This window comes from Pecten maximus, chromosome 1 (genome assembly GCF_902652985.1).
Source record: "Pecten maximus chromosome 1, xPecMax1.1, whole genome shotgun sequence".
NCBI lineage: Eukaryota > Metazoa > Mollusca > Bivalvia > Pectinida > Pectinidae > Pecten > Pecten maximus.
In genome coordinates, this window is record NC_047015.1 from 38940711 (window position 1) to 38961190 (window position 20480).

Genomic DNA, 20480 nt, shown 5'->3' on the forward strand with positions numbered 1-20480 from the left:
GTCTTCAGTTATGTTTCGTGTCACAGAGACACATAGACAAGCTATATAAGGGAAATATTTTGAAGTGAATGCAATTTTGATAGAGAAAATGTTTTCTCTGCTATTGGTTGGTTCTTTGGTAAATTCCATCCTCGTCTTAGCGAGCCACCACTACATGCGTGCAGCGTAGGTCTACTATAAAATCGATAAAAAGTTTATGAATGTATTTACACACTTAAGGGTCTATCGATACACTGGGGATAGTTGTACGATTGTATTATAAATCATAAATAATGAAAGGTGTGTGATGTGGTATATATAGCATTGAGATGTTTTGTACCCTTTATGGCATAAGTAAAACAAAACAGTTTGCTTGTCGAAAATATCATTAAAACTACACTACCTGTATCAAATTAACGCGCAACGTTTATGGTACAGCTCACACAGTACAGACATGAAAAAAACAATCCACGCCAACCAGTGTGCAAATTAAGAAAATGGTACGTAATGGAATTTTAAAAACTATTGTTGATGCCATGGTTTATTTTGACGGGAAAAAGTATCCAGATGATCCATGATTAATTCGGGCAACTTCGGCATTTAACCATAAAACTCGGCCATTTCCGTCATTTTTCTTGGCGGAATAAACGGTAATGCAGCTCACAGGCGCTTGTATAGAAAATGTGATTTTCAATTTTTTTTTTTGGCATAGCCGTCTAATTTTGTTTTGGCCCCGGATATGACGCGACAGGTGGCGTTACTGGTCAAGATGAAGTATGTGATTGGTCAATGTAGCGGTCAATGCAAAATGCAGATATACAGTTAAAAACGAAACAAAGTTAAAGGGACTTCACGGTAAACCAATATTTATTTTGTATTTTTTATCATATTATTGGGTATATCTTTAAAAAAAAATAACCTTCTGAACAATAACCATTCGAATTCGATGATGTATGTACATAAAAACATCAATGATCAATTATTAAAAGGTTATCACAAGTCGCTGATCAACAATCTGAATATGCAAAAATTTTGTGACATATATGATAAACGCATGCGCCCAACAAACTAAAACACATGGAAACAAAAATGGCTTCCAATGTGAATCGACTGCGGTTGAAAACGATAACAGCTTCCACAATGAAGAGAATAATAGGAAAATGGGTCAAACACAATCCTAGAATTAAAATTGGGAAGCAGTACAATAGACTGTAACAGTTCAAACATGAAGACAGCAGTAATACGGACGCCGCTCGTATTCTGCTTGATTGTTTGATAGTAGGTCATGACAATCTCGGTAATATTTACACAAACTCGGTAAGATTTCCACAATCTCGGTAATATTTACACAAACTCGGTAATATTAACACAAACTCGGTAATAGTTCCACAAACTCGGTAATATTTATACAGTCTGTACCAGTACATCGCATACTGTCACTATACTAGATTCTACATAATGTATATGAACAATGTTAACACTTATTTACACATAAATATGTGTCGTAATATATACAGAACGTGTTATTTAACATTTAAACCACTGTATAATATCGTTATCCAAATAACCCAGATGGAATATAGATATCGCCTTGTAAACTATCGTGTGTCTGTGCTGCCACGATTTCAAAACAGTCACACAATGATTTAAAAATAATTTCCGCGCTAAATTTAGAGGGGGATTCCCAACTAAAACGAGTGGTCAAGCTGGACATAGGGATTGACTGTGAACTTTGGGACAGCACAGACACATAACTGGAAAGGAACAAAACGCGTACATTCAGTGAAAGTTGCCATGTTTTTACCGTGATGTCCCTTTTAAATTGAAAGCAAGCTGAATAAGTGGATGCATCTATTCAAATGACACATTTGCAGTATTATTATCACCAAAAATGATTCAAACTGATATAATTTTGTTATCCGTGCTGAAACTGCGCATTTATTAATTAGAATGTAGTTCGTTAACTTATTTCACCAGTAGTTTTACATTATAACCACCAGCATTAAAACTATGCCGTTTATCTTTTTTAAAGATATTTCTTGTTTTTTATATATTTGACAGTGGTATGTGTAATCTATTAAATACAGATTACACATACCACTGTCATATCAATAATGATAATAAAAAAAAATCACATTTTCTATGCAAGCGCCTGTGATGCAGCCGTAACGTCCCGGGGAAATTTCCGGCAACACTCGGAGTAGATTTCCGAGAGTTGCCGGAAATGTCCCGAGATGTTGCGATTGTATGCGTGTAAACATTTCGAACGCACCCGAAAACATTGTTGGTCCCGTCAATGCAGACGACAAACACTGGTGTTAAAAGCTAGGTCACAACATCTTGATTTCGCAATGTGAGAAGTTGACATGATTGGCGAGTAGCTAGGCATAGCATTGAGTTATTACGTGAGTACACTGTAGGTCTATCGATCTTCAACTCGTTTCCTGGTCCGGCACAGGGTCCTCACATGGCGAGAAACTTATGACAGGCGTACGAACCGAACATTTAGCTAGCCCTTACTTCAGTTACCTAAAGGTATCTGGCTATTGTTTGTTATGACGCCGTCATAAGTTTCTCGCCATGTAATCTTCTAAGGTTGTTGGAGTAAGACCCCCCAAAATGAATTCTCATATACAGTACAGTAAATTTCCAAAACAAGTTTATTAGGCACTTGTTGACCCATTTCCGAATTCCAGGGGCGTAACTGTGAAGGGTTGTGGATGTTGTTTATTTATATTTAATAACCTCTCGATCCGTACTATCATGTAAAACATATTAATTTTGACTACAAGGAATTGAAGTACATGGCAGCTCTTGTGCAATATTAGGATTTTTAGTGACCTGCAATAGTAGCGTTTTCCATGATGCAGGGTTCCTGCGTCTTAGATGCATTGTAATTCCGAAATCGGCCATACAATGAAGAAATAACAGTTGATTTCAGCTGCCACTATAGTATTTCATTGTAGATGAAAGGTGACTGATCAGCAATGGTCTACCGAAGTCCGGTTCATGTATCCATGTATTATTTCATATGTTCTGTACAATTTTGTATGTATATATAATTGCCTCTACACTTTATAATGTTTATGAGAATAAAATATTGTCATTGGTTTGTGTGGGTAGGCCTACATCATAAGCTTCTTGCCGTGTTATCCTCTATCATTGTTGCAGCACTCATCTACCCTGCATAAATATTACACAGAATTGAGTCAATATCCATAACAGTGTAACGGGGTGTTGGAATCATTCAATGAAACACAACCACATGATAAGTTCGGATTTATTTGTTGACCAGACAAAATGGTTCATAAAACCCTGTAACAGACATAAAATACAACAGATTACATTTTCGTCACACACATTCACTACACATACGCTTACATTCAAGGGACATAACTCTTACAATAGAAAAACTATCATCTTGTCCCGCTTCAATTCAAATGACTATATTATCAAATAAACATAAATAGCTTTGACGTTATTAATCAACACTTACATGATTTTGACATTAAATAAACATTAATTACAATTGATCATAAATATATATATTGGCATAGGCCACAGTTATACAATTTATGCTATAATCAGGTTTTTATGAAAGTTATTATTTCATATTTTATTAAAATGTAATTAAACTGTATTTCATTTTATTAAGGAAGTAAAAAATTATTTCAATTAGAATATTTGTTTCTGTACACATATCATGACTTTAAAGGAAGTTTAGATAATGTATCTATATTATGTTATTGATTATTCAAAATATTGAAAGTTTACAGTATTTAATGACTTATGTGGGTTTTTTTAATAAGACATTCTCTACATGAAAGGAAAATATTACTACAGATATGTACTCAGTTCAGACAAGTAATTATAAAATAAACATAATCAATATAGTTTATATAGGTTTATATTTTTAAATGTATTGTTAAAAAATATACATTACAACTGTTAATATTTACGATCATTACCTGGTTAAAATTATGTTCTGACTTATAATGTACACACAAGTATTAAGTTCTGTACTACCCATAATAAATGACAGTATCTGTTATAATTGCTATTATTATTGGCCATGCATGACTGACTCTAGCCTGACACACCTGAGAACTGTGCCAGGTGAGTTTTAGTAGCCAGCTACAGGTACTGTCCTAGGTTCACAGAAATACCTATGTCCATATTTGTTGTTGTATGGCTTCAAATGATGAAGCTGTGCAAAGCTGGGTGTGTAGCCTCAGGCCATCAGAACAGTAAGATTATCTCCTGACCTGAAGGAAAGCATTGTAGCTCTCCATCTGAGAGGCCTTAATCAGACCAAAATTATAAACGAAATACCGATATAATTAAGGTGGAAATGTCAAAATAAGCTGTAAAACCATTAACAAACTGGTAAACAGGTTTTAGAAGACCAACTTTATTGAAATGAAGTTATTCTATACCGAAATTAGGTTTTTTTGTTTTGTTATACTTGCCTAATTAAATCCAGGTCATACATGGAGTTCTTTTAACTGTTATGTAAGATACAATCCCCCCCCCCCCCATCCCCACTTCCAGAATCAATATTTTACCTGTATATCAAGCATGATTACAGGGGTGTGGAGAAAAGACAGACTTGTACACTGACCCCAATAATGACCCCTTCCTCCAAGTTTACCTCATAAGGTGTGAAGATCAGGACAGGTGTACACAGTCATCTAACTAGATAAAGACCCCCTTAATTGTTAGATGGAAACTGGTCATCACACCTTACCTTTACCTAGCCTGAGTTTCCTCTGGCCCTGACACCATGTCTGGTGTATGGTGTCAGGGCTAGAGGAAACACAGGCTGACCTATACCAAGGTCATATAGAATATAGGTACAGACTTGTGACTGTCTATATCTGACACTTTTGAAATGATATGATTGTTCATTACTATTAAAATACTATTACAACAACAGTTATAAGTCATTATCATATATATATATAAAAAAACATAACAAAAGATATTTTATTTCAAACTGGTACTATTACTTTGTGTCTTTAATATTATAATGTAAGTATGAATAGAGTATTAGAAGTCAATTATAATGTAAATCACCATAGATTAATATGATTTCCATGTTTGAGTTATAAGTAAATACTTATCAAACATTCCATACACTAACTGCAGCTTACCTTATGAATTTTGTTTTAAAGTTTAAACATTTAACTTTATGATTTTATAATTGTCTTGAACAACCATTGTACATTCATGACCTGTATCTGTTACATGTATGAGTGACACATCGATGATAGATATTGACTGCATAGGAATAGAAAACGATGTAGTTCCAACAGGTAAGTTTTACAGGTAAATGGTACATAGGTTGCCAGTGTCCAACTGCCACGGGGCAAATTGTACCTCAGGCAGTTTCCTGTTTCCTATTATGATCCCATTTCCTGGACGAGAACAATGTGTACTAATTACGGGTATACGGCTATAGGTTGGTTTTGGGAAATGGTGAATTTACATTTATTATACCATTGGGAATTATACTGATTTTTTTTTTTTACTTTAATCTCTTTCTTTACAAATATTTTTTTTAAAGCAATGTCTTTATATTTTTTAATATAACAAGATAAGAACTGCGTCATTTCTTAATTTGATTTACATTATTTTTTCTTAACTTGTATCATTCAACATTTCACCTCTACATACCGGACACCTGCATAAACCGGCCAATACGTTTAGTCTCAATGACTTACAGTTTAGACAGGTTACAATGTTATAAGAAACAGCTTATTTTTACTTTCTAATTTCGGTATAGAATAACTTCATTTCAATAAAGTTGGTCTTCTAAAACCTGTTTACCAGTTTGTTAATGGTTTTACATTTTTGACATTTCCACCTTAATTATATCGGTATTTCGTTTATAATTTTGGTCTGATTAAGGCCTCTCAGATGGAGAGCTACAATCCTTTCCTTCAGGTCAGGAGATAATCTTACTGTTCTGATGGCCTGAGGCTACACACCCAGCTTTGCACAGCTTCATCATTTGAAGCCATACAACAACAAATATGGACATAGGTATTTCTGTGAACCCCGGACAGTACCTGTAGCTGGCTACTAAAACTCACCTGGCACAGTTCTCAGGTGTGTCAGGCCAAAGTCAGTCATGCATGGCCAATAATAATAGCAATTATAACAGATACTGTCATTTATTATGGGTAGTACAGAACTTCATACTTGTGTGTACATTATGTCAGAACATTATTTTAACCAGGTAATGCTCGTAAATATTTACAGTTGTAAATGTATACTTTTTAACAATACATTTAAAAATATAAACCTATATAAACTATATTGATTATGTTTATTTTATAATTACTTGCCTGAACTGAGTACATATCTGTAGTTATATTTTCCTTTCATGTAGAGAATGTCTTATTAAAAAAACCACATAAGTAATTAAATACTGTAAACTTTCAATATTTTGAATAATCAATAACATAATATAGATACATTATCTAAACTTCCTTTAAAGTCATGATATGTGTACAGAAATAAATATTCTAATTGAAATATTTTTTTACTTCCTTAATAAAATGAAATACAGTTTAATTACATTTTAATAAAATATGAAATAATAAGCAATTAACTTTCATAAAAACCTGATTATAGCATAAATTGTATAACTGTATTTTATGGATCTTAATGAATATAGATTTAACATGTAGGCATTATTACCATGTATTAACAATAAAATAAATATTCCTAGTAGACTAAACAAATGTAAATAGTAATATGAACAGAACAAAAGTAATTTGTAAAAATCTCTTTATTTATAATGAATTATATTAAAAGCATCAAAGTATTAATATTTATATATGATTTAGTCTGATTATAGACCCGGAGCAGACATGGTGTCTTATAGGACTCCGGGTAGACTCGGAGTCCACGTGGAGTGCACTCCAAGTTTACCTGGAGTCCAAACGGAGTGCACTCCAAGTCCAAACGGAGTGCACTCGGAGTGCACTTGGGTGTAACCTTTAGTCTACACTCAACTGTACCTGCGTGTGGCGCAGTCGACCACAAGTCGCTATATGTATACAAGTACGTAGTTACACACAGCTCTATTATATTGCACACAGCTCACATATCTAAAAGTAATAAAATTCACACTTACTATTTGACATTTAACCAGAATACGTGATGAAACAAACTTTTAGATTGCTTTCAATATTCTACATAGCACTTTCAACAACTTTGCAAAGTTGCACTGTACGTATGTGTGTGTATTCAACACATTGGCAGGTGAGAATTGATTCCTTGAGCCACTTGTTATCTTTTGTTGCCACACTGTTTCGCTTTAAATAATTGGCAAATCAATTGTTTATCACAATATCACTAGGTTGGATTTCTTGTACAATCTATGTAGTTTGCTATGTTGTATCACATCAAAACATATGTTGAAATCTTTTGACAAAATTATGTACTGGGCAACATATCTATAGTGTCTTTTTATAAAGCTATTTTATTAAACAAGGCTTTAATCAATAGTTCATTCATCTATTAGAATTAATTCTAAAATTGAATTAAGTAAAACAGGAAATAGTCAAATTGAGGTAAATGCTGTTTTATTATGCTGCACACAGATATGTGCAGCTGAAGGTGTATTTAAGGAGGTGGATGATTAGAATCAATACAGTGTCCATCTTTCTCGGACACTAGAGAGGCTGTCTGGTGGTTGTAAACATAGTATGTAATAATTAGAGCATAAAGTTATATGTAGCTGCAGGCTCTACTAATTAACTTTCTGTAATCACTTTGCAGCAATTCAACTTGTCAATCGAAACAAAAAAACACTTTTAAAAAGAAACTGAATTACTTTTAGAATGATAAATCTTCAATAAATGAAAATAGCTACGGTTAGAAAATAGACCTGGTCATTTTATCTAAATGACATTTTAATTATGCTATAAGGATTACATACCACAAGACCCGATAGATTGCCAGTTGAGGATATCATTATACAAGTATTTCTAAGTCACTGTGTTGATGGGTTCTTTTTCAAAATGTGCTGTCCAGTTGATAATGTAAGTAGTTTCATATAATAGATAGCATGAAACGAAAAATATCAAACATAGACTCACCAACCCACATCCTACACAGGAAAACATGGTTGACAGTACACAATGTTTACATTGTATCGGCACATGTGACAGGATCCTGTTTGTAATTCTTTGTTTTGTTTGTTATACACTGGTAAACCATAGTAATATACCAAGGAAGTATGTACTGGTACTAGATAATCCCATGTATAGTTTTGTTATGGTAAAATTACAAATAGTCATGTGGTAAAAACTTCTTGCTTAATACACATGTTGCGAAATACAGTATACCTGTCTGTTATATACACTGAGAGGTGTGTCGTACTTTACTGTGATAAAGGTGCTTCTCTAGAAGGCTGCATGGCTACTGAATGTAAGTTATTCTTAGCTTAATATCTATATTGTTTTTTAATTATTTATACAATGTACGTATGTTTATTAACACTTGCTAATTTTTCTATCAGTTTATATTTATCAATTGAATGATTAATTCAACAGAATGTCTGCATCATTGTTACAATCCGAATCAATAATCTTAATTAGTATCACATAATATACATACAAGAATCCTTTTAGTTCATATAATTTATAAAATGCATATGAAAAACATATAAACTATATTTACCCAGCCAGAGTTGACTTACAAGGCACTTGTGAATTATTGTAATTTTGAAATGCGTGAATAAATTTGTGTATGGGTGGCGTTACGCGTATGAAGCAATATTTATAAAGCAGAGAAAAACAAAATAAATGAAACAACAATATTGTGCCCTATATATAAATGACCCGCCGAATTAAATATGTCAGCTTAATTATCAGTATATCACCTGGCCAACAAACTCTGCTGCAGGAATGTACAGGTTATAATGTTCTGATACCAGCTCAGGTAGCTATATATAATCTGACCTAACTGGGCATACAAGGACATCAATATATTTTGTGTCAGATTTTTGATCTAGCAACTTTAATTCAGTTTATGAAAATGCCACATATATCTTTTGGGATTTTATGAGACATTCAAGTGTAAAATGTTCATTAAGATTTAAAGATATATCCATATTGGTACAATTTATTTATTACCTAGCTAGCTGTTACTTTCAATTATGGTGACCCATATACCATGCATGGTATATTGATAGTTATCATTACAGGTAAGGAAGTTGAAAAAAAGTGAGGGGTCAAGAAATGTTCATTTATTTTTTTTCAAATTTAAATCTTCTTTATTCATTGTATGAATGTGTGATGGACAAAACAAATCTTGTCCTCTTTATTTTGAAAGTGATGTTTTTTGTGGTTTTCCTTTAGTTTTATTTTGTTTTTCATATTTGAATCGGTCGTTACATCTAGAGAAATAAAAATATCATTTTGCTTTTGCAGAGCAATTTTGATGTGTGTGAAGGAATCATGACGTTGTAGGAATTCTTTTTTTATTATTATTATTTGTTTTGTTTTTAAACCTGTTTTAAAGCCACATACTCCCGAAGAAACATATATCAATGTTTACATTTTGAGCTTTTTACAGTTTTCAGACTTTATACATACCTAACAGATTATCGTGAATCAGAAACTGAAAGAAAATGTGTATTTATGAATGTATACGGGGAATTCCCAAAAATAATAACTGTGGCTGCTGGACCAAGTTTCTCTGAAAATTAGTCCCACAATGCAACGACGGGTTTTACAAAATGGCGGAACGCCGCAAGTGTTTTGTTGTATGCTACATTTTAAGATTAAGTATTTAAATGTAAACTATGTTTGTTTATTTTGTTCAGTTATTACGCGAATATTTATTCTGTTAATATGTTTAAATGAAAGCATTATATGTAAACAACGGTTATGTGTGTAGTTTATGTGCAGTGCACGTTGTTATAGCCTCTTTCTCGGCTTCATGAAAAATCTCGCGATAAATATGAATGCGGCGAGTTATTTTTATACACTGATGTCTCATGGACTCCCCCGGTCAAGTGTCCATTCAAATTCAAAGGAAAGAGAAGTGAAAATACAATAATTATAGCAAAATGCAACACAAATTACAAATGTTCAGATGTATAATCATCTGCCTCTGCAATCAAAACCAGTTAAACACAACCCTTTTCAACTCTGAAAAAAAAAATGAATATGTTACATTTAATTAATTGGCGTAAATGTTACAGGTAGCTTTGTTACATTTTATAAGCTTTTTTTCTTTTTTTTTTCTATGTATATTTCTTAATTTACCTATATAATTTCTTTAAAACTAATTATTTTTTCCTTCTGTATTATACAGTTTTTAACTTTCCAATTCATGCAAACGACTGACAAGTCTGAGGGTTGATATACATAGTACACTATAGTAATGTTACACGTTATTTTATGAACGTCGGAATATTCCCAAGTTCTGAACACCGGCAGACATGATTCATTAAAATAAACTATTGCATTAATAACCATACCAAATAATAATTGGAATTCATCTTAAATCTTACCTTTATTTCTACCTGACTATAAATAATTAGATAATAATAATAGATAATAAATATATAAGTATTTTTGTGGTCTTTAATTATTGACCTAGGTATTATGTTGAATCTGTCTATACTCAAATTTTTTCTATGTTTCAATGTTTAGCAGATAAATATTATCTGTACGTTTCCGGTATTCAGATGTTTATTAGATAGGTGAATATGCATCAGGATTGGGATCACTTTACAAGTAGTGTGAGTCTAAGTTTTTCCCTCTGGTTTTAATCTTGGGCTTATATAGGTCAAGGTTACTATAGATATCTCTGTAGGAATAAAATATATGTAAGAATTTGGCTTCTATTGTACATTCAATTAATTATTTCAGTTTTTTTCATTCATTCATTCAAAATGCGATGTTGCAATATTTTGTAACTTTTCAGAATTCATTACGGCTCGTAATAAACATCCACACAGCTATATTACATACCAAGATAAACCAGTGCTGTGCTTCGTCTGTCGAGCGGTATATATACTACAATGTTTCTAATGGTCCCCATAACAATTTTTTACCGCTGGCTATTAAAATCATAACTGTGAAGTTAAGACCTGTAGACTTCTTCTCTTAATCAAAATTCATGAGAAATAGGATATCTTATTAAATATGAATACTTTTAATGCAAAATCATTTTGAAATGTTCAATAATGAAGGTATATAGATTTCTTAGACAGTACAATTTTAGCAGGTAGACCCTAAATTTTACCTAAAGGTAAGTCACAGCCTTATGGCTAGTTCACATCGTCACAAAAGTAAATGTTTATTTATTTGCATTATGGTGTTAAAATATGCATGCATAGATTGTATATATATAGCACTCCATTTAGGTAGATTTAATCAGTAAGGTATGTTTTGTAAAAAACTCATTGTGCAAGAATGAAGATTTGGCATATAGTTACTAAAGCAAAATTAGTATATCAACATCGAATCTTTTATAAGCCTTATCTTTGTTGATTTTTCATAATAAAGATGTCAGTTTCCATTTTTTTCAGAACTATAAAACTGCCTGGTCAGCTGTTTAAACTAATCAAAGATGCAGGTGACATTTGCAGGCCAATTTAAGGCCTTGCTGAAGAAGAATGTCCTTTTGAAAAAAAGGGCGAAACGGCAATTTTTATTGGTAAGTATAAAATATATATTTGTAGTTATATGGTATCTTGAGGGGCTGTGATAGCTCAGTTGGTAAGAGCACCAGCCACATCACCTCAGGTGAACATCCAAGATGCTTGGTTCCATGCTCCTTATCCTTGTTGGTTTGTGTTTCTCGGGAAGCTGGGAAATGGGCCATCTGTGCTGCCATGGTTGTGTCCTTGGGCTGCAGACACTTTACCCTAATTGATCTGGATGGTATGCAACAGGTCTCCAGACCTCGCCTCAAAATGACCATATCTGTTCACTGGGTGATAAATCCAGCAAACCATATGCATGCATATGGTTACTGTTAATAACAGTGGTCCAAGATGGTAGTAGGCCTAGGCTAGTAGCAGGTTCGAACTCTTGACTCATTCTGTTTTCTAGATAGAGCTTTTGTCCTTTTTGTTTTGTCAAACTGACATATACCAGTAGTACTTTTTACTTATACTTGTGAACAGTTGAACATTTAAAACTGACTGCCTTTTCCCAGCAATATCCTAGTAGTTTGGCTAAGTATTGCATGTGCAAGAAATCACGTGCACCATTGAGGCTAGAGTAAAATGAAAAGTATACTGCTTCAGTGTTCTGGTAGCACCTACAAAATGAGTTTCTTAATTTATATTTTGATGATGGTTTTATAGCAAAGGACATGTAAAAGGAAGAACTAAGTAAAAATAGTCGATGCTGGGGCTCAGACTATAGCTAGTGACCTCTTGCTCTCTGAGCATACATGTACACCCTACCGCTATGTAAAAGGCTAATGGGGAAAAGCCTAAAAGCTAGTAAGGTGATCAACCATCCTCTGATGGACGTAGTAATTTTTTCTGAAATTGTAAAGATGATTGAAGTTCGATGTTCTAGAGCACGGCATTAGCTGGACTGTCAGTTGATAATATAGAGATAGAGTGCTGTAGGTGATAAAAAATAACTTTGTACTAAATAGCTTAGTGTGTCAGTGTATTTGAATTCTGTACTATGATTTTGCAGGAGATATTGTACCCAATATACTTTGGTGCAATCCTTTCTGTGATTAAATTGACCACCAAGACAGATACTCTGTCATCGATTCCCTTTATGAACGCCCGTACTCTGGACAACAACACACTACAGAATGCGGACAGTTTCCTGGGTAAGAACATTTTGGTGGCCCCAGACACAGCAGAAATCCGTACCATTGCATCTGATTCTGTGACGATCCTTCAGCAGATGTTGAACATGCCTTCCCCACCCACATTGGTCTACTACTCGGATCAGAATGCCATGGACACTGCATATCAAGCAGACAGTTCAAACATCAGTGTAGGACTCATATTTTATTACGACGGCAAGACCAACTCTTCCTATGCTATCCGAACACCACATGATAATGCTGCAGACACAACCAGCTGGATAAGACAGCAAGGTTAGTTAACAGTGATGGTCATCATTTCCTTTAAATTCCTTTCCCTTTTCAGTATTTTCAGTATTTTAATACATCAAAGATTTTATTCCATACAGGTGAAGGTCATTGTTTAAACGAGTACTGTTATAGTATTTAATGAAACTCTTATTCAACTTATTGCAGAAACTGTTAAGTATGACAACAATTACCCTTGTATTCCTTTAAATGAAAGACTTGATATTGTTATACAGATCAATGCCGTGGGGGTAATGGACAGGACACAACAAACTGTGATGCCAATAAGTATCTTAACAGTGGGTTTTGTCTAATCCAAGCTGCAGTGGATGCAGCGTTCATAAGAGTAAGTGTCACATACTGTACACAGTATATAAAGATTCTGTTTGCAACTTGATCACTCTTCAGTCTGTCATTTAAAGGGGAAAAATTATTGACTACTCTGCTTGACATAAACCAGACTAATGGAATTGAGTCCACAATAATATATCATATTTGTGGCATCCAAACTGCACAAATTGTTGATTTTCTATGTAAGGTTTGACACTAACATTAGGCAACATTTGTTTAGAAGTAGCGTTCTTCATATTGGGTCATTGCATAGAAAAAACTAAAATTATTTCTGACAAAATGAATCATTTTCATTACCAAGAGGGCAAGGATCTAATGTGTATGAAGCAAAGAAACATAGTATTGATCCATAATTTCTTGGTAGTCTATTTGATTAGTGTAACTCAGATCGTTTGCATCAAATTTATGTAGAATCTTGATGAATATTTCTATAAGTGATTTAAATGATAGATATGCTGTTTATTTTTTGCATGGAAATAATTAATTTGAATATGTCTTTTATTTATTTCTTCAAAATCTTCTTTACATTATGGAGATTTTTGAATTGGTAGTGATTTCCTGTGTTACAGATACAAACAGGTGACAGCAGTTTTCCTCTGCCGGATATCTCTGTACAGATGATGCCGAAGCCATCCTATACACCCGACACAAGCTACATACAAACCATTTCTTCCATATACTTTGTGATTGCATACTCTCCAATTGTATCTTACCTCACCACTAATCTTGTAGCCGAGAAGGAAAAGAAAATCAAGGAAAGCATGAAAATGATGGGATTACGTGATTCAGCATTTTGGTAAGTGTGATTCTGGAAAGTTTTTTTTTGTAATGGCCCAGATATTCTGTTGTCTGGTTATATTATTGTCATCCCATTTTCCTTGAATTACTTCTGCTAAAATCTAGGAGGTAAAAAGTCAGGAAATCTTTATGTAGATACATGTACTAGTACTGAAAAAAAGTATTCAGGTTTTTGTTGATATCAGTGCCTTGACTCATGGACATGGTAACAAGGGTCTGATTTATTGAGATCCTTATCTAACTTCTCCAGAACTGTTATGTATAGTGTTTAGTATATTCATTGTTTAATTTGATATTTTTCTTTTCATTAAAAGGTTGTCGTGGGGACTCATCTACCTAGTTGTGATTGCCATATCAACTGCAGCTATCACGGTTCTGATGGTGGCTACCTCATTCTTCGCCAACAGCAATGCCTTCATTTTTTTCTTGATTCTTTTCTTTTATGGTATTTCTATCATCACCTTTTCATACATGTTGACACCATTTTTCAACAAGGCTCAGACTGCAGGTGGCTTGGCCAGTTTGATGAGCATCATCTTCAGCTGTCTGTACCTAGTGGTGAGCCAAACCCGCACCATGTTACCATCAGGCGCTGTTGTGTACAGTGTTTCTCCAGGTGTTCGCTGGCTGTTGTCTTTAATCTCCCCAGTGGCTGTGGCGTTAGCAATAGACCAGGTAAGTCTGTTATTCATGGTTATACTGTAAGCTATTGACCGGGATAGACAACTTCTTTAGTTACTATATTCTTATCTTGCTATAGGTGAAACAGTAAACTTACTATGTTACGTACTACATGTGGTATGTGTATCCTGATGTGACCAAGTAGATTTCGTTGAAAGGGTAACTGCTTGACATGGTGGTTGTATAGTCAGAGGAATCATGTCAGTACACTCTTTTCCAGTTGCACGTTTTTAATAATTAGGACTTCTTTATCTTTAAACCAGTTGTGTACCACTGAATATTCAACATTCTTCCTTCCATGTCAGCTATTCTCAAAGTCTTCCTTCCTTTCAAAGCACAGACATCCTTCTCTTCCCTTTTCTGTCTCCCTTTCTCTCGGAGCACAACCTTCCCTGATGGTATTCTCTCTCTCACTCTAACGCTCTCTCAGAGCATTGACACCCTTCTCTGATGGTATCTATTCTCTGTCTCTCTTGCTCTCTATCCAAATACAGACAACCTTTCCTGATGGTATCCCTTCTCTGTCTTCTCTCTCTCGCTCTTGTTGTCTCTCTCTCCTTCACCAAACACAGATAACCTTCCCTGATGGTATCCCTTCTGTCTTCTCTCTCTCGCTTGTTCTCTCTCTCTCTCTCTCCTTCACCAAACACAGACAGCCTTCTCTGTCTTCTCTCTCTCTCTCTCTTGCTGTCTCTCTCTCACACCAAACACAGACAATTTGCAACTTTCCCTAATGATTCCCTCTCTGTCCCTCATTCTCTTGGAGCACAGATCTAGACAACCTTCCATGATGATATTCCTTGTTTGTCCTCTCTCTCTCTCTTTCTATCTTCTCACTCCCTTACCAAACACAGACAACCTTCCCTGTCTTCTCTCTCTCTCTTGCTCTCTGTCACTGAACACAGGCAACCTTCCCTGATTGTATCCCTTCTGTATCTCTTAGTCTGACTCTGCCTTTTAGTTTTACTTAAACTTTAGTTTCACTTATGATGAAAATTATCTAACTGATGTTCCAATTGGTCAACTACAATTCTATCACTTTCATCTGACATCAGTTAATTTCTTTCTTTCACTATGTCTGATGATAAAGCAAACTGCCCTCACTCTTCCAATTCCATACATACTGCCAGAAAATTCAGTCCACATCTTCTGGGAATAAAATTTTGGATTTTCAAAGTGTCAATGTGCAGTAATGCAATGTAACATATTGTATAATGGTACCTGTAATGAACACTTAACATTCTAGGGTATTTATATTTGTCGTTACTATTTTTTAACAGGCTATATTCCTTGACAAACCATTGAATGGTGGAATGAACTTTAGTACCATAAGTGACGGTGACTTTCCCCTCTATGCTCCTATGGTGATGTTGCTAGTAGATGCTCTGCTGTATTTCTTCCTTGCTGCCTACCTTGACAACGTCCTTCCAGGTATGTTCTCAGTTTGTCAACTGTAACCTTTCTTTGTTGTCAGTATATTTTTTCACCTCACGCAAAAGGGTAAGAAAGATGAGGCCCAACAGGGAAAATGTATACATTTATATATTTTTTTTTAAAATCCTGGCTTCTGTTTGAATGATGAAAACTTACAACTGTATACATATATATACATACATGTGCATGTTATCATCACTGATGACACACATTTTGTCTGTGACAGGGGAGTTTGGTGCCAGACATAAGCCCTGGTACCTTTTTATGCCCTCCTACTGGTGCACCAAAGGGGATGATGACCTGGCCCTGCTCAATAAGGTGGAATATGCAGAAGGAAATGAAGAATTTGTGGAATCTGTTCCTGAAGACCTCAGAGACAAGACTGCTGTTAGGTAGATATTTCAATAGCAAAAACTGTTATCATACTGAAAAATATCATTGGTTTTTAACAAGCAGTATGTTTGTCAGTGTCGGCTCTTGTTAATTTATCATTGTCAAGTTACACAACCCTCATTGGTGTGGCTTCTTTGATATTATTTTCTATACAGTTTTAACTTTGATAAACATATAATTATTGACATCAATATGAAGAAAAGTTAGGTTGATTATTTCAGTGTTGCTTTATTTAATGAATAATTTTAGGTCCATTTATGGTATTGTGAAGTGTTCACTGCCACATGTGAAATATCTTTGAATATTTTTGTATTCAATTTACCAGATAGAGTTAAATTTCATGTATTTTATTTACAGGTAATAATTATGAGTTAAATTTCATGTATCTTATTTACAGGTAATTAATGATAAATCAGAAATAATAACAACAAAAGAAAAAATATAGAAAGAAATTCGACATCATCAACTAGTTTAGCCCTATTAAAGTTAATTGATCTTTTTACTTTTTAGGTCACCTGAGACGGCATTGTGCATCGTTTGTCGTCCATTGTGCATTGTAAACAATTTACATTTTATTTTTGACTTCTTCTCCAAAACCGCTCAACCAAATTGAATGAAATTTGGCAGGAAGCTTCCATGGCCAAATGTCATCCAAAATTGTGAATTATATTATTCCCACCCCCTAGGGACTTGAGGGGCGAGGCCAAAAAGGGTCAAATTGACTAAAATTTCAAAAATCTTCTTTTCAACTTCCAGATATAGTAGAATCAAATACTCTTCACAGATAGAATGATCTTAAGGTGCTTTACCAAAATTGTGAATTTCATGACCCTGGGGTTCTCACGGGGAGGGGGATAAACTTTACTATAGTTTATATAGTAAAATAACATTTTTGACTTATCATTTGTTTCATTTCTATTGGAATTAGCAGTTTTGGAAGGCAGTTTCCTGGTATGCAATTATTGGCCCTCAGTGGCTGGTGGTCAGGGTCAAATTTACTGAAATATTTCAAAACTCAGGTGACCGTTAAGGCCCATGGCCCTTTTGTTGACTTTTAATTTTACCTGGTGTATCATTTATTGGATAATGAGTCCCAATGTTTTGTAAATCCTTCTTATTTTGATTGTAGACTTCTAGACATCCACAAAGAGTTCAAGTCAAAGGAGACTAAAGAGATGGTCCCAGCTGTCAATGGTAAGTTTGTTATTATGGAATTAAGAGAAGGTATGGGAGGAAGTCTAGTGTATATCGGAAGTATAGGAGGAAACCAGACCTTTACCTTAACACTTCCAGTCAGGTATCAAACTCTTATCAAACTCGAATCATTTTGGTGCACTATCCGTAATGACACTAATGTTTCTCTTCTGAAGGTTTGTCATTGGACATCTACGAAGGTCAAGTCACATGTCTGTTAGGTCACAATGGAGCAGGAAAAACAACTCTGGTCAACATGTTGACTGGACTGATGCCCCCAACCAAAGGAACAGCCTCAATACTTGGTTTGGTAAGGCTTTTAAAATTCAGCTGATGATAAACTTTCACCTCTAATTCACCTCATATCGCTTTTGTTCATCTATCAGGTTAATGATATTATAAATATTTTTCTTAAGTACATTAAATTTCTGGCAATGGTTAAATGATAACTTTTGATATGAACTTTTGTGTGAAATAAATTTGTCGGTTATATAGACTGATGATAATTCATTTCTTGATATCAGAACATTGCCAATGGACTGGACATGCAGAAGATTCGCTCTATGACTGGCATTTGTCCCCAGCACAACATCTTATTTGATGATTTGTCCAGTGTGGAGCACTTACACTTATACGGAGCCATCAAAGGTGTCTCTGATAGCCGACTTCAGTCTGAGGTACCAGTTTTAAAATATATTTACTGTAGAGATGAAAATTCATCATTTGTATTATATATCATTTAAAAAACACAAGTAAAAATAAAATGAAAAAGTAAAAGGAAGAGTGAGCAACAATACCTGATACCTAGTGTTATAAGATATATTCTTCTTTAGACAAAGTTGCTTTCAGCACACTGGCTATTATTGGTATGATTAATTACAAGTTTTTAAGAAAAATTAAAAATTTGAAATTTTCTTGTTACTCACCAGTTTCTGTATAGTAAGAGTATATATGTTTTCATTCCTACACTATTGAAACCCACCTTTAATGAAGACATCTCCAACTATTCATTATTATTAATAGAATGAGTTATTTATTTGGAAGTATTAGAAATTCAATACAATGTACTTAAATTTTTTAATTCAAATTAATTGTAGGCTGAGAAAGCTCTACAAAATGTTGATTTGTACAAAGAGAGGAACACTTTTGCCAAGAACCTCAGTGGTGGTCAGAAGAGGAAGCTGTGTGTGGCCATTGCCCTTATTGGAGACCCAAAGGTAAACTGACTCCAGCAGCTCAGTCAACTTTTATATTGTCAAATGACACAGTGATTAATCATACCATCCAACTAACCATTAAATAGTTATCTAGTCAATCTGTGCTGTCAAGTTTGGACAGAAACAGAAACTAATATAGTTGAAAACGAGATGAAGTGTAACCAATGGTTTATGTCCTGTGGAAGCTGCTAAAAAATACTGATATTTTATATTTGCACCACATCCCCCTATTGTAGCAGAATGAATCAAACACATAGTTGTTGAAGTATGTGTTGTAAGTCTTAAATCATATAATCATGTGACCACGATATTGTGGCATCAACAGTCTTATAGTGACAATACAGATTTTGCTGTTTCAAGAACTATAATACAAACTGACATAAGGAAAGTGCTTGAAATAAAAAAGCTTGAATTTCACTTTATACAATTTAGATATAAGTAATGGATTTTTAAGCACATGGTATTATGGCCCTACAGGAGTTTCTCTTATGTTTGTCAGCTATTTGATAGCAATGTGTATTATAAAAGGACCATGACACCATTCCCTATTAAAATTGCTTTGCTTGAATAACACCAAAATTAGCACAACATATCACAACCTCCACCATGGATTACTAAAAAGTTGCTTGTAACCACAGAATGTTGAAGTGCTTTATCCTGGATCTACTTTTTAGATAATTTTCCTTGATGAGCCAACTGCTGGGATGGATCCATTCTCTCGACGCCATCTTTGGTCAATTCTAAAAGAGAAAAAAGAAGGAAGAGTTATTGTGCTGACAACACATTTCATGGATGAAGCTGACATTCTGGCAGGTATGCAGTTTTATTGTTTCGTAGTAAAGTAAAAAGAAATTGAATTGAAGACCCCTTTCTTTCATGTATAGGATCTATAATATTTCCCCCCAAAAAACGTCTGTTTTTATTGATATAACAATAATATTGTGTTATGGAAAAATGTATGAAATTTTATTTTACCTTGAATATTAAAGGCGTTTTTCATCTTGTATCGTAGTGGAATTTGTATCTGACTACAAGAGGTGTAGGAAATGTAAAGATATACCCCGGTACATGTAAACATTAATAACTGCCTTGCTACAATATGTATTCTGTAGACTGAAGAGTGTTATAGTTTCATAAAATTTTGTCAGGTTAGTTTTACCAGAAATGATTTTATCAGGTTTTTAAAATTTTTGTTGAACTTTGACCCACTAATCACCTTTAGAACAACTGGACACTGACTGTCCTGAAACTTTAATTGGTACATTTTACACAAAAAGCAAAAATGAGGTCATTTTACTATCTAATGATAAATAGATTGGTACTGAATAGATTTACATT

At 34.1% G+C, this 20480-nt stretch overlaps 1 protein-coding gene and 1 long non-coding RNA gene across 4 annotated transcripts in view; one reads left to right on the forward strand and one right to left on the reverse strand.

Annotated features, from left to right (window-relative positions):
- The first annotated feature begins 2244 nt into the window (after positions 1–2244).
- Positions 2245–20480, forward strand: part of LOC117333149 (ATP-binding cassette sub-family A member 5-like) — a 50720-nt gene continuing 32484 nt past the window's right edge. Inside the window, exons 1-13 of one of the 3 annotated variants that reach the window (XM_033892315.1) lie at positions 2245–2384; positions 11537–11664; positions 12666–13080; positions 13311–13420; positions 13995–14221; positions 14538–14898; positions 16185–16335; positions 16565–16730; positions 17861–17925; positions 18102–18235; positions 18450–18602; positions 19023–19142; positions 19817–19955. In XM_033892315.1, coding sequence (XP_033748206.1) covers positions 11578–11664; positions 12666–13080; positions 13311–13420; positions 13995–14221; positions 14538–14898; positions 16185–16335; positions 16565–16730; positions 17861–17925; positions 18102–18235; positions 18450–18602; positions 19023–19142; positions 19817–19955 — 2128 coding nt within the window. In that variant the 5' untranslated portion in view covers positions 2245–2384; positions 11537–11577. Of the gene's footprint in view, positions 2385–8341; positions 8422–11536; positions 11665–12665; positions 13081–13310; positions 13421–13994; positions 14222–14537; positions 14899–16184; positions 16336–16564; positions 16731–17860; positions 17926–18101; positions 18236–18449; positions 18603–19022; positions 19143–19816; positions 19956–20480 lie in introns of those variants that run through there. The other 2 variants (XM_033892298.1, XM_033892307.1) reach the window with 2 other exon arrangements.
- LOC117333191 lies at positions 2624–8293 on the reverse strand. Its single transcript, XR_004533845.1, has 3 exons — positions 8091–8293; positions 7008–7097; positions 2624–3294 (listed from the first exon to the last, which is right to left on the reverse strand). It is a non-coding gene; the product is annotated as an uncharacterized LOC117333191 (long non-coding RNA).